Genomic DNA, 15019 nt, shown 5'->3' with positions numbered 1-15019 from the left:
AATAAATGTTTACTTGGCTCAATGAGGAAAACCAACAATGTCACAGTCCGCGGCTGCTGCAAGATTGTCTCCTAAACATTACACTTTTAGTTCTCCAAATTATTTCTCCAACCTCTCCTGGTTTCTTCTCTACAATTTTTCTCCCTTATTGATTTCTATCCGGCTTTTTTCTCTTCTCTAAAACTCCAAAACTAGCTCTCTATTTATATTCTTTCTCCATTAACCATAACCGCAGGATTAAATGACATCGATATTACGGCTCACATGAAAACCCTAAATATCATTACCAAATTAATTAATATTATTTCCATTAAGTAAAATATCCTAGTATTATTTGATATCATTTTCCATGTATATGAATTATACTATTTAATTTCTAAGATTTTGGTCGAAGGGAAATACTTGGGAACAAGGCTTAAAATGTGTCGACGTATTATTTAGGTGGATGACCGACTTAATTTTGGTGCACACGAATTGGACGGGACTTGGCATACTAGTAGGCTAGGACACTTTTTGGTCACTGGCTGGAGGGAATCTAATTAAGCTCAAGTTGGATCTTATGCTCGGCTTCTAGTGGAATAAGCATAGCTAACAATTTTTTGGGACTTGGTGGACGCTAAAAATTATTAGGTGATCATGAATAGCGTAGCATAGGTATAATGGACCTAATTAGGATTGAGCTCGACGCCTAAATTATTTCGAATATGATCTTGCCGCATATTTTCGAAACAAAAAAATAAGTTGGAATAAGTGAATGAGTTGGAAATGAGTGAATGTGTGTGGTTGAAGAAATACACTCCTTTATTTATACACTGCTGATTGATAATTATAATTATGGACATATTCAATTGTTTGGACGTTTTTTCTTTTGGAATGGGTTATTATGTGCTAGTCATAAAGGAGCAGTCCTTTCGTTCCCTGCAGACCTTAGAGCATGGACGGTTTTAATTTATTTATGGGTAAGCAACTCTCTTAATTGTGGGAGGATAATGGGGGAGTAAATAGAGGATCCAAAACAATTAAAAATATTGGAGTTAAAAGAGGAGGAGATTTGTTTTTGGTCTAATAAAAACGGTTCATTTTTGGGATTCTTTCATCTTTGTTTGTGTTGTGGATCACCAAAAAAGAAGAGATTTATTGATTCCATCAGAAGACATTAAACGTTTCCAGAAAAAACGTTTAAAAAAAAAATTTGATTCCAGAAAAAACGCACTCGCTATCAAAATTCACATTCATGTGTTTGGAGATTCATTCATATGTAAGTTTTACTCTAGTAAGTGTATAAATGGCATGGAAGCTCATAAGTTTCATTTTTTTTTTTCTTGGAATTAATTGATATGGTGACAGTTTATTTCACCGTTTAGTTTCTACAGTGTTATCTCTATTTTTCAATCGCTGGGAAGAGGCTAATCATGATTAATTGATTTCTTTTCTTTTTTTTTTTTTTTTTTTTTTTTTTTTTTTTTTTTTTTTTGGAGTTTAGCTTCTTTTTGTTTGTGATGTTCTATTTTGCAATTGCTTGTTCAAGATTTTTTGCTTTTCTTTTTTTTTCTTGAGTTTAGCTTCTTTTTGTTTGTGCTGCAGATTTTGATCAAATTATTCATGGCATTAAAATCTGATGCAAAGATAGCCATGATCACGATCAAGAATACATGCTTCATCTATTTACCTGCTAAATGTTTCATTCGAAAATAAATTTACTACGAATGCTTGAAAATAATTCTAATGTTCTCTGTGCTTTGGGTTTTACATCATAAATCTTTTTTTTTTTTTTTTGCAGGATGATGAAAATAATCTTATTCGATTGCTAGAATTAAAATTAGGCCCACGACGTAAGGTTAAATCTTTTGTGAGTCATTTTTTTGGAATATTTTTTTGAAGCATTTTTGGATATATATATATATATATGCATTACTCATTGTTCCATTTGTACAATGAGTATAATGAAAATCATCAGTTGTATTTTTTGATTCTTCACTTTACACAATGAGTACGATGAAAATTACTTTTATTATTTTAAAAATAATAACTATTTGTATTTTGCAGGTTGTTAAAAGATGGCTATTTTTTTTTAAAGATACGTGTCAAAGATTTTTTTTTTTTTAAAATTTCAATGGTTGAAACATGGTTGTAAGATTTATTTTTTTTGGTTTATTTTCTTAATGACGTATTTATTTTTTCAGTTTATTAAGAGGGTTATTAATATTTCCATAATGGAAGAAGGTTACAAACACCACAGCCACTGGATGTCTTTGGATGGGATGAGACTGAGATGGTCGGATCACTTGTTTGTCTCTCAAAATGTTATCCATCCTTCCAAAGCTCCGAAATCTATGTTGTTTTGTATTATAGATTATGTTTTATTCAAACTATGCAGGATGGATCTGATATATGCCGAAGCACCCTTTAGTCCTAGAGAGCTTCTCTTAGAGAAGCAAAAACTCTTCCAGAGCATTCAGAAACACAACCATCTTAAAGGGAGATATGATAAGCTCACTTCGGTCATTATTCCCCTTGGATTGGCACTCACTTGGAGTCATGATTGTAAGTTTGTCCGGTTGATTTTTTTTTTTTTTTGTGCTTTTACTGTGATGAATAGATATATCCAGTCAGTGTCCATTTTTTCATTGACATCATTATGTATTTTGCATAGGCTCAAGGGATATACAATATGTCTCACGGGATTGGGAAGAAGGAATGAAGAAAATACTTCCTTGCTTGGCAGGAAAGAATAATGGCATTGGTTGGTGCGGCAGAACTTCATGTGTATTTTTGGATTCCTCTTGATATTGTCCACCGTCCTAGTCAATTTTTACTTAATTGAATTGACTTTATAACCCGTTCGGTTGGGAGAATTCCTATGAATCCAATTCCCAGGGAATGCTCCCAATTCCTTGAACCAAACGGGGCTAATAAACTCTATGTAATTGGGAATCTCAATTCCTAGGAATCCAATTCCCTCCAAAATGATAGATTTCCATTGCACTGGTCCAATGATCCAATGGAATTGGATTTCGGGGTAATAACAAAGGTAATAGAATTATCTCAACCGAACATGAAATTTTTGGATTGGAATCAAATTCTTTGGAATCCAATTCCAAGAACCGGATAACCCCATAATTGAATTCCTAGGATTCTAATTCTCCCAGCCGAACGGACTATTAATATATTAACTAACTATTTTTAGCTCTAATAAAAATCTTAATTATGGAACATACAATCTTAATTAGCTCTTCATCGGTTCATTACACTTTCATTATAACTATGGGTAGAAAAGAAAAGGGAAATCAGTTGATTGAACTTCTTTTCCCCCATACAATATCAGCCATAACCAGCTGTGTTTCGATTGGATTGTACATAAATTAATAAGATTACTGATACATTGATCATAATATCTATAAAACACAGATTATTTTTCGTGCTGGCTGAATATGGCGTAAAATATTAACCTCCCTCGTCACGAACGATGGCATGGCAAAGGCAGCTGTATGCATCTGGAAAAAAAAATGTAATGTTCAGAATTAGAGGCAGACTAGATCCACAATTGCAATCTTAAGAGAGTAAGTGAGGTGTTGAAGCTGTTAATTTATTACCTCTGAGTTATAGAACCTGAGCTCCCTTGGGAAGTCGACAGCTCCTTCTATTTTCTCAATAGGATTTATAGGGTTCAAGAACTCGACAGTTGGTCCTTCAGTTGAGCATAATAGAAAACCTATCACACCACTGCATACCAAAAGAGAACATAAAATTGTAGTCGCATCACATTTCTTTCGTGAGAGTTCGCATTTGTATACCAAAAGAGAATGCAGGATATGATAGAACATAAGTTTTACCTTGGGTATGTAGGAACACTTGTCCAAGCATAGTGGACAGAACCCTTGAATGTTAAGCGACAAATTGATATCAAATCTTGAATGAGATGAGTATGGAGCCACATGCTTTCCGCCATGTTACAGAGAACACCACCAGGCCTCAATGCCTTTGCTACCGCTTCAAAAAAGGGTCTTTCAACAAGTTCCTGAGCAGGTCCTAAATTTAAAAGAGGGGCAAAAAAATGTACCATTAAATCTTACGGTCATTGCACTTAACACAGCCTAGAAACCAAAGTATCTACGGGGATGATGGAAGTGGAAGCATACCAACAGGATCAGATGAATCCACAACAATGGCATCATACTTTCCTTCAGTAGAGTTACGCAAAAATTCCGCGCCTATTGAAGCAAAGACAGAATTATCACCATACGAGCATAAGTAAATTTTAGAACTTGGAAATGGTAATAAGGAACTATTGTGGCATTACCATCACCAACATGGAGTCGAACACGAGGATCCTCGAAACCAATAGATAACTCTGGAAAGAATTTCTTGCTAACCTAGAATACGACGATTAATTTCATTATCAGTTCCAACGGATGAGCGCAAGTTGAACTCATAGAACCATCCAAAGGATGAAAATGCAGTACATACTTCTATAACCATATCATCTATCTCACAAATGTCAATGTGCTCCACGGATTTGTGGCGAGAAATCTCTCTTAGAACGCCACCATCTCCGCCACCAATAACCAAAACCTACGTTAATCATACCCCAAAACAGAAATTAATAACAAAACTTCAAAAAACTGCGACATGTAAACGAAAGAGATTCGAATTTTACATTTTTTGGGGATGGTATAGAACAAAGTGGAAGGTGGGATATCATCTCTTGATAAGCACATTCGTCTTTCTCAGTCAATTGCACAATACCGTCAAGCACAAGCACTTTTCCATATTTCGACGACTGTCGATAGAAAAAACAAAAGCAGTTTCTGGTCACTAAGAACATCAATGTACCTTAACAGAGAATATTTGTTGGCATAGGAAAGTGTACGTACCTCGAAAACTAGTATCTCTTGGTACTTCGATTTGCCCTTGAATAAGATCTTTTCTACTTTTAATGAATGCGCTTCTCCTACAGACATTAAACTACAAGCAATGAATATGGATAACAAGCAAGTTAAATTATGAATTACACTGAAGCTGGCACTTGTATTTACCAGGCCACATAGGGTTATTATAGTACACATCGCGAACACCTTCTGCATTACAAACGACGAAAAATCAAATCATGAATCTCTAAATAAATTAAACCGACGAAAAATATACATAAACGAAGAAAGGTAATGAGTCTTACCAGAATCAGATGGAACCTCAGAGAACCAACCAGATACCACTGTGTCATGACATACTGCATCGTTTTCCGCAGCTGAAGACTTAGCTTTCAAACAACAAGATGGAATTGATTTATCTGTACAGCTTTTGCAATCATCCTTGATTCCATCCATTTTTCTAAATTTCTGATTTACTAATAAAAGCAAAAAAATATGTCAATAAAAAATCTCCTTCGACTCAGATCAGCAGCTTGTTAGTCTGATTCAATCTGAGTCAGACACAAATCGAGTCAGACATACTAATTAGTAATCCTCTGTTGATAAAAAAAACAAAATCAAAAACTCAAAATGGTGTTCCTAGTTTTCTATGGTTATGTACCTTGTTGTAAAAAATTAACATCATACTTTCTATTTAATCATCGACCGGGGTTACGTGGAAAATAGGGTTGTTATAGTTTTCTTTTTGAAAATCAACATCCATCCATTTCTTCCATCCATTTCTTAAGATTCAACTCTTTATATAGAGAGAGATGAAGGGAGAGATTTCTATGAGTATACTTTGTTTCATTTGTTTGTTTGAATGAAAAACATGATCATAAAAGAAGAGACAGAGAGAAAGGAGAGATCTGATCATACCTTGTATAGTAGTGGCGTTTCTTCTTCTTCTTCGTAAGAACAGAAACAGAACAGGACCAGATGTTATAATGAGTAACAGGAAATGAAGAGCATTTGAATCCCGCAGCTAAACTTATATATAGATTTTCCTTATTATTTACTGTTTTTTTATAACTAATTGATTGGTTGGTATCGCGAATGGCAATTCAAAGAGAATGAGCGTTGAAAAATATGCGGAGCAGCACGTTGTCTTCATGTATTGCTATTAGTTCTCATACTTCGGATCACTAGACTAAGAGTTTGCTAATCCAACACTCTTTATCACTCTTTTGGAGATTTGTAACTACAGTTGCACCAATCAGAGAAATGACACCGCATTGGAGAGTTCGGTATGAGTCTTACTCCAAATATTCATTGTAGTACACACAAAAGTAGAAGTGATTGGGACCTTGGTACTACTTTATCGATAGGTCCAGCTATAGGAATTATTTTTAATTTGCAAAAAAAGTATTGGTAGGGAGGAAAACCACGTGGTGTTCTCTCAAGGGTGGAGAATTTTGGGTAGCTAGGGGATTGGATAAGGGGAATTGGAGAAAAGTCCCAATGTCAAGATTGTTTATTAACAAGAATCATATGTCTGGTTATGGTTGTTGCTTTCTCCTTCCTCATCGATAACAGTTTATATGGCAGAGAACCAATGGTATTGACATGTGTTGGTGTTAAAATGGCTAAAAAACTTGTGTGGGTTATGATTCTTGTGAAGTGTGTGGAAAAGATATGACAGTTTTTCAGAATTTTTATTAGAAGAAAGAATACACACAATGAGCAACCAGAGGTCCAAAGGTACGCAAAAACAAAAAGCAAATAAAGTGTCCCAATTGTTGACACTTGCTGAGAAATTTAAATGAACCAAGTCCAAAAGCAGATGCCTCAAGCAGTGAGCAAAGATTTAGCTTCAGTTGGCAAGCCAAAGTCAGTCTTGAAAGAATGATTTTCTTCAACGCATTTCTCTGTTATAAAAAATACCCACCTAACAGCAGCTGGTATAAGAGCCCAATGGTACTTTCAAGAAATTGAGATATGGTTTTAATGCCAAGAATGTACATCATTACATTGTTACTGAAAAAAACCTTGCTCAGATAGAAGAAGTCAGCATTGACCAAACCTATTATCCAATGTAAAACGATGTGATCTGCAGTTTCACCAGAATTGGTTACCACAAATAATTCTTCAAGAACAATTCCTAATGGTGCAATGATTTGATCCATGACCCTGATTTCTTCGGTTATTGGTAGGTGTACTCAGAATCAGTATCGATGTTCGGTTGGTGCTACTGTAATGAATTTTCTCAAGATATTGCCATGAATGAAATGTGCCCGGTATTAATAATGAAAATGAAACGATATGACGATATGTCATTTTCTACAGTGTAATGTGTTAGCAATTCATAAAGTTGGATGGTTACATCGTAAAATCTCGTCTCTCTGCTTTTATACGTTTATAATGAATTGTACCTCATTTGAAAATGAACGGGAGACGTGTCACACGTCTTCCAAATCATTGATATCTCAAAGAAGCAACATACTGAAATGAAGCTAAGTAATAGAATGGTGATTTAATAATACATAGTACAAAGTAAAAACAACACTTAACTATAAATATTCTATCTCTGAAGCTATGTGGAGCTAAGTGATCATTTAGTATGCCATTCTTGGAATATGACTCTGACGATCTTGCACAATTTCTTATCTCTGTTACACTTGAGCATGAGTTACCCCAATGAAGATCCCAACTCAATATAGATTATATCTGGCTTAGTTTCCTCCAAGATCTCGTAAGAGATCATGACAATGTCGTTACTGTTCTTGACAAGGAGAAGATATCAAAGTTTTAGTTCCTACGTAATTGTGTGTCACATAGACAACTAGTGAACTAGACATAATTAATGAAACAAAACTACAATGGTATGAAGCAACACATGAATTGTATGCCACATACTCAAAGGTTGGTGGTAATGCATGTGATGATATTTGAAGATGCAATCAAAATCAGTTGGGGTATCTGGTCGGTGCCGGTGATTTTGTATTTTCTCTCGAAGATGACGTGACTGAAACGTAACTCGGCGTATCAGTGACAAAAAAAAAGTTACGTATCATATACAACCACAACAATTTGTGTCCTAATTTCTATGATAACTCGTAAAGTTTGATAGGCGCATTCCAGTATCTTATCTTCGATTGACAGAAATCATTGACACGTCTCTTATCTTTAATGCAAGAAATCGGCAAGGGTCTGGTCAAGGATCTCGTAAAGTTTGATAGGCGCATTCCAGTATCTTATCTTCGATTGACAGAAATCATTGACACGTCTCTTATCTTTAATGCAAGAAATCGGCAAGGGTCTGGTCAAGGATTTTCAGCTTAAAAGATCGTTAACCATTAATTCAAAGTCTGAGATGCTATTTGCTTCCAAACTCTATTCTCATGCACGGAGATGAACCACATAAATAAATATAAGATTCAGAACATAGACAAAAATGTCACGGGACTCTCAGTCTCTCACAACCTAGTGTCTGTTTTGTGTGCCCCTTTCTTACCTAGACTCTGACGATCTTGTCAAGTAGTCCCTCTGTTTCTTATGTAAAAGAATTAATATCACTTTTTCGTTATAGTTTAAAATTATGCCATTTTGCAGAGACAGAGGAAATATCATGTTTTTCTTATCCTTGGCCATGAGCTGGGTTACCCAAATGAAACCTTCTTTTTTTATCATAAACTTATTTCTTGCTTAAATTTCTCCACCATCTCAAAAAAATTCAAGATAATGTTTTCATTTGAATGCTTTGAAAATGTGAATGGTCGGCAAGGTCGACGTTTAAATAAGTTGTCGGCTATGTTTCGCCGGCATGGTCGACGTTTGAATAACATTTTGACCAAATACAGCCGGCATGGTCCTTGGATGAAGAAAATGCCGGCCCTTTTTAAGCCGGAATGGTCTTTCAATGAAGAATACGCCGACTATCTTGGACCAACAATCTTACGGTCGGCATGTAAATATTTCCTACCATGCCGGCTATATGATAGCCGGCATGCACATAATCTATAACACTGCCGGATGACATATAGACGGCATGATAAGGATTTATAACCTTGCCGACTTGTACTCATACCAAACAGAAAACAGAATATGGGAAGATGCAATTCACTTTATTCATGCAATTTTGGTTACTACATTGATTGAAACATAAAATGCAACTCCTTGTCGACGGCAAAACGAATGCACTTAGCATGTGCATCAACCCTTTGAACCCCTAGGCGACCCTAGTGGACAAGTTATAGTCTCGTGAGGGTTTATATACAGATCTACCCACAAAACCTATACAAAAACTTCTAAAGCCATCAATCTTCCTCCTCTGAAGACGATACAACATCCAAGTAGTCCGGGTTATCCTCCGGGATCTTTTCTGCCAAGAAGTGATAGCTTGCATCGAACGCGAATGCTTCCCCCTTTTCCTCCAAGTAGCGCGCTTTCACGACTTCATGCTACAAAAACACAAAAACAAACTTACATTTGTTACTGGTGTTTCATTGGAAGATAAAAAAACATGGGTTACGTAAAAAAACCACAAAATTACTTACAAATTGTGCAATGGACAAGGTGAAGGGGCGAGTGTTAAAAATCCGAGGTTGTAGAGATAAAAAAGAAAGTATCGCATTTTCGATGACTAGGTTCCTATCATGGACTTGTTGAACACTTCTTGCATTAGAATTCCAAAACTCTTGGCTAAATTTGTTGTGTACCCTAGCCCAAAAGGTTGTGAAATCCACCCTTTTGAAGGATTGACGTCTAAGTCGTTTTTCCGTTACCAAGCTTTGGCGATTGCCAAATCTTCATTAGAATCAAATGAAGCCATTGTTATATGTAGAGAGCTATTGGGTGAATTATATGGAGCATATGATGATATGAGCTTTAGAGAGTATATGCAAATAGTTGTGTTGTTTTGTGGAGATAAGTAGTGTATTTATAGGATGGTGTCCAAATTTGGCCGTTATAGTGCATAAGTACAAGTCAATCAATGCAATTGTACTTGCAAAAAAATTGAATTTTAAAACTGCCGGCACGGTTTGTTTTCCCCAGTTTGCCGACTAAGTCCGGCCGGCAGGGTCGAAATGTTGTTACCATGTCGGCCTTATGATGATTTTAGGCATCAGGAGAACATTTTCTTCTGTCTATCCGCCAGAACTTTATTTGGTCATTAGCATGCCGACTATGATCCGGCCGGCAGGGTATAAATTTTCTTACCATGCCAACCTTATGACTTTTAGGCATCAGGAGTTCATGCAATTTTCTGTTTAACCGTCGTAATGGTATTTGGTCACTAGAGTGCCGACTGTTAAATGGTCGGCAGAGAACATAATTCTAACCATGCCGACTTTATGATGATTTTAGGCATCAGGAGAAGGTATCTTCTGCAACACATAGCCGGCAGGGTCAATAATATAATACCCTTCCGGCTTCTTAACAGCCGGCTAGGTTTTGATCTGATTACCCTGCAGACCCTGGTATGCAAATAATTTCTGGTGTCAGGGCCGGCAGTCTGACAGTTCAAAACCTTACCGTCCCTGGTGTGGTCGGCACTGTAACTTAAACAAAGCATGCCGGCATATGTATTGAAACTTTACAAAGCTAAACAAACCATTCATTCAAGAACTAGAAATCCAACACTTGTTGTCCAAAATACGAAAACATGTCTCATAAACCTTAAAAAAAAACATTTGTCCAACCGTTAACAAGAAATAAACTAGAGACTGCATTCATTCACCACCACGACCACGACCACGGCCACGACCCCGACCCCGTTTAGGAACACCACTACTACTACCTTCACCACCACGACCACTACGAGCCCTCTTTTTGTCAGCATTCATCTTGGCTTGTGCTTCCCTCCTGGATTTTTCTTCCCTCTTTACTTCAACATCAGCTTGCTTGAACAATTCATGGGCATCCTCATTGTCAATATTGCAAGCATAGTCAATGTACTTGCTTTACTCTTTAGTCGACAAAGGGTCTCCTCAGTCTTTCGCGCAACACAACACCTTCACAAAGATCTTCAACTGCTCCTTCTATTTTCAATTAAACAACAAACAATTAATATAATGATTCGATAATGTAATCTTAAAATAGTAAGAGCAACTCTAAAATACTTACAAAGAACTTAAGACTTGTTGCTGGGTCTTTCGATGCCATCTTCTTGATACGAGCCAGTTCTTTAGCAGTCAGTTTCCTAATCACAGTAGGACGAGCTCAACCAAAGTACCACGTCATGTATTTCTCACTAGCGTCATTACCTTTGGTCACCTCGTCCAAAAGACTCACATCGATGATACGGCCACCTGTATCGTCCCGATGTTCTTGATTTGGCGGTGGATCGTAAGCGACGTTAATAGTTTTTTGGGACGTGGAGCAGTTAGCCTTTAACACAGTAAAGAACGACTTATGTTCATCGAAATGAGGTTCTTCTTGGACGTAACCCAATTGTCGCATTACCTGATGTGGATCGTACATTGAATATCCACCATCCGCAGTCATCAAGGGTCCATAGTATAATGCAACTTAATCTCTCCTTTGGATTAAACCTTGATTTCTAGCATCTCGATACGTATCAAATAACACATCATCTGCAGTCAATTTGTCGATGGAGATTCGGAGTTTGATAAGATTTTGCGGAATTTCCTTATCCTGACCACCCTTAAAACTGTATCTTTTCCCTCTTGGCTTATCAATCGCAACATTCTCATCCACTTTGATGTAGGAGTCTGCTTTCACCAAAGAAGGGAAGTGCTCATATATCCAAACCTATGCAAAAAAAAAGTTTAGTAAGAATCTTATCTTACGAGAATTTTGCAAATGTAAATGATTTAGACAATAAAATTACCTGGAAGAGACATATGCTTCAGTTAACTTGCGCAGTGAGTTCCCTAGAACCCTTTTTCAACTCATTGTTCAAGAAGGTGACCACCGCAGTACCCCAAGAATACTCATGCATCTTATCTAAGGGATCCAATAGTTGCATATAACTGGCGTCGACCAAGCTTCCGGAACCGTCGGGGAAGATACATTTGCCCAGGACGTATAGTAAATAACATGACGCAGTAGCATTGATTCGGACCGGTTTCACCCTTCCTTCCTTATCTAAGATTTTCTTGCTGTCGCATAATGTGTCCCTCAACTTCTTCAGATTAAACTTCTTGCTTAGACGACCATCCTTCTTCTCAAGTATAAAGTCCGTCTCAATCTGATTCCAGCCGAACAATTTCTGGCTCAATTTGTAAATATCCTTGAAAGAAAAATCATCATCGAATCCCTCACTGACTGCTTTTCCCTCAACCTCAAGGCCTAGAATTTGATGAGCATCATCGGGAGTTATCGTCATCTCACAGAATGGGAATAACATTGTATCAGTCTCTCCGTAGAACCTCTCGCAGAATGCAGATACAATAACCCTATCATGCTCAATATTCGAACTCTCCACCGCAGGCCAGAACCCGGATTTCTTGACAATCACTTTAACCTCCTCACATTCATCCCCAAGATTCCAAGTCTTAGTCACTGAACATGAAGCTTGGCGCCTCATGAGACGGACGACATGCTTGTGATCCTAAATACCAAAAAAACAAAATGAAAATAAATACAAACACTTGACACAAATTTAAGATAGATACACACTTTAATAAAAAACAAAGACGGATTGAAATTACTTATGATAGTATTATGGATCGTACATGCCCATGAGTCTTTGTATTCGAAAAGAACATCTCCACCATCTCTTAGGGTACCCCTTGGAAGCTCACCTTTTTTCAGAGTAAGCATCAAGTGGGAATTAGCTGGTTTAGTAATCACCCTCTTCTTATTTCCGGTTTCAGTTGAAGTTGAAGCTTCGGTTTGTTGAAAAATAGCTAGAGTTTGTTCTCCATCTCCTTCTTCTTCTTCTTCTTCTTCTTCTTCTTCTTCTTTCATTGCCTCTTCAATAATTTCATCTTCAATATCCTTATATTTATCTCCAATAACATCATCATCATCATCATCATCATCATCATCACCTCCTCCAACATTAGGCATTTCTTGATCACCATCATAATCATCATTGTTACCTCCTCCAGCAGATGGAGTGCTTTCATCAACATCATCATCATCACCTCTTCTAACAGATGGAATTGATTGGTCTTCATCTGGAGTCTCGTCTGAATCTTTGGGTTCCGATGGTGATTCAGAATCATTCAGTACACGGATCAAAAGCGTTCCCCACACAACGTATGCCCCTCTATGTGTTGAAGTCAAGAGTTTTTCACCAACACGAGGAGGTCTTGAAGGAGGACTAAGAGCTTTAAGAGCTTTATTCTTTTCCTTTTGCAACCTGAACAAGAACGATTAAGAAAAAAATACATAAGTCGGCAGGGTCGACAAATATAACCTTGCCGGCTACACAAAAGTCGGGAGGGTCGACTAAATAATGCATGTCGGCTAAACAGAGGTCCGCAGAGTAATATTCACATAACCTGCCGGCTAACACACAACCGACATGGTTTTATCCAAATACCATTCCGACTTTTAAAATTCAAGGCATCGGGAGACACAAAAAAAAACGAAATATAGCCGGCAAGGTAAAAATATATAACCAACCCGGCTTAAAAAAAAACTATCCCCGGTAGGGTCTTAGTTTGAATAACTTGCCGACCCTGCAAGTACCAGTTATAGGTATGCAACAACCAATAGCCGGCAAGATTTTCAACCAAAGAGCATGTCGGCCAAATCCTAAATATGAAAAGTCGCCAAGGTCGATAACATAATACCTTGTCGGCGTTGCAACTGCCAACATGAAATTGAAGTACTAGAGTGAGTTTAAGTATGCCCTTACTTTCTTAATCGCGCCATTTCTCGTGTTTTAGCGGCTACGAATTCTTCTTCTTCAACCGTTTTTTTCTTCACTTTCTTTTGAACCAAACTTGCAATTCCAGGGTTATACTCATTGGGATTTCGATTAGCGTCTTTCATACGAGTAGCTTTACATCTTAGCGGATCCATTGTTGAAGATTAACCGGAGTTTTCGGATCGACGATTTCGATGAATTAATCGACGAGTTTCGAGTTTTGATGGAGAGGAAGAAGAGATCCGGTATGGTTGTGGAGGAGAAGAAGAAGAGAAGAAGGAAGATGAAATGAAAATAATAAAACTGATTTAGTGTAATAGGATTATAAAGGGTAAGGGTATTTTTGTAGCTTACCCATTAGGACTTCCCCTAAAATCTTTAAAAAGAGTCCACTTAAAATTGGGTATATCCCAACTAATCTGGGTATACCCGGATCAAGCCAGGTTATTTTTGACTGTGAGTAAATAACACAATTTGTGTTTATCGTTTTGTGCTTAACGGGTGCGTAAGATAAAATGAAAGATAGAGGAGAAAAGTGCTGCGAGGGTGGTCTGAACTCTGGTGATGATGTGGAGTGTAAAGTGGTGGAGCATTCTCCGAGTGGGATGAGATTTATTATGACACTCGTTTCCTTTTTCTCTTACATATTTATACGATTGCCAAGCAACAGAACAAAATCCTTAGATAACCTCGAAAGTCTTCCATCTCATTTATTCAAGCAACAAAGGAAAATAAAATTTATAGTGTAATACATTTTTCTTCGGAAATTCATAGGAAAGCTATCCTTAACGAGGGAGGAAAAATTGGACAGTGCTCAAAGATGGATATGAAAAAGCCTGGAGATTTATCTACTATGCAATTTTGTGGAATATTTGGAAGGAGCCTGATGGAAGAGTTCTTGGGGCTAGACACAAGTCTACAAAGAAACTAATTAGTCTAGTAAGATAAACCGTAGTCCTTTGCATGATTAGGATGTATTTCCCTATTTTCCTTCCTTTTTTTTCTTCCGAAACAAAAAACAAGGAAAGAAAAAATTGGCGTATCGAAATGAGCGAAAAATTTGGTCCCATCATCCACACACTTTGGCCTTTTTTTTCTCGAAAAAATATTATATTAGAAAGAAAAAGCCTTTACATAGTATGACGGAAATCGCTCGCACATAATGTGTGGGTAAAATACCCGACGGCCACGTGTCAACATCCCAAAAGGTGAATATATGATGAGATGATGACGTTGGAGCACCGAATCATTCGTTGAGAGAAGGATTTGTCTCAGTCGAGGCAACTGCATAAACGCCACATGAATGACGCGTGTGTATAAAGGTCTA

The 15019-nt window shown here is 37.2% G+C and overlaps 2 protein-coding genes across 7 annotated transcripts; one reads left to right on the top strand and one right to left on the bottom strand.

Annotated features, from left to right (window-relative positions):
- Nucleotides 1-1065: 1065 nt before the first annotated feature.
- Nucleotides 1066-2913, top strand: LOC113322814. Of its 4 annotated transcripts, none has more exons than XR_003347288.1 (5): nt 1066-1258; nt 1781-1832; nt 2184-2275; nt 2378-2544; nt 2654-2913. XR_003347288.1 is itself a non-coding variant. In XM_026570970.1 (5 exons), the coding sequence occupies exons 1-5, from the start codon at nt 1235-1237 to the stop codon at nt 2785-2787; spliced, it is 486 nt and encodes a 161-aa protein (XP_026426755.1). In that variant the 5' UTR covers nt 1066-1234; the 3' UTR covers nt 2788-2913. The 4 variants fall into 4 exon arrangements, 2 of the variants coding, with proteins under 2 accessions (XP_026426755.1, XP_026426754.1); XM_026570970.1 differs by having other exon boundaries at nt 1781-1849; XR_003347287.1 differs by having other exon boundaries at nt 2184-2544.
- Nucleotides 2914-3205: 292 nt separating this feature from the next.
- Nucleotides 3206-6158, bottom strand: LOC113322813 (spermine synthase-like). 3 transcript variants are annotated; one of them, XM_026570968.1, is made up of 11 exons: nt 5787-6157; nt 5174-5344; nt 5037-5075; nt 4875-4951; nt 4658-4780; nt 4468-4572; nt 4301-4373; nt 4140-4211; nt 3834-4029; nt 3594-3723; nt 3206-3494 (listed from the first exon to the last, which is right to left on the bottom strand). In XM_026570968.1, exons 2-11 carry the CDS (start codon nt 5322-5324, stop codon nt 3396-3398), a joined length of 1065 nt encoding a protein of 354 aa, XP_026426753.1. In that variant the 5' UTR covers nt 5325-5344; nt 5787-6157; the 3' UTR covers nt 3206-3395. The 3 variants fall into 3 exon arrangements, with proteins under 3 accessions (XP_026426753.1, XP_026426752.1, XP_026426751.1); XM_026570967.1 differs by having other exon boundaries at nt 5037-5078; nt 5787-6152; XM_026570966.1 differs by lacking the exon at nt 4301-4373 and having other exon boundaries at nt 4374-4572; nt 5037-5078; nt 5787-6158.
- Between the last annotated feature and the right edge of the window lie 8861 nt (nt 6159-15019).

The sequence above is a fragment of the Papaver somniferum genome, chromosome 11, assembly GCF_003573695.1.
Source record: "Papaver somniferum cultivar HN1 chromosome 11, ASM357369v1, whole genome shotgun sequence".
NCBI lineage: Eukaryota > Viridiplantae > Streptophyta > Magnoliopsida > Ranunculales > Papaveraceae > Papaver > Papaver somniferum.
This window is presented reverse-complemented; position numbering and strand designations above follow the sequence as displayed.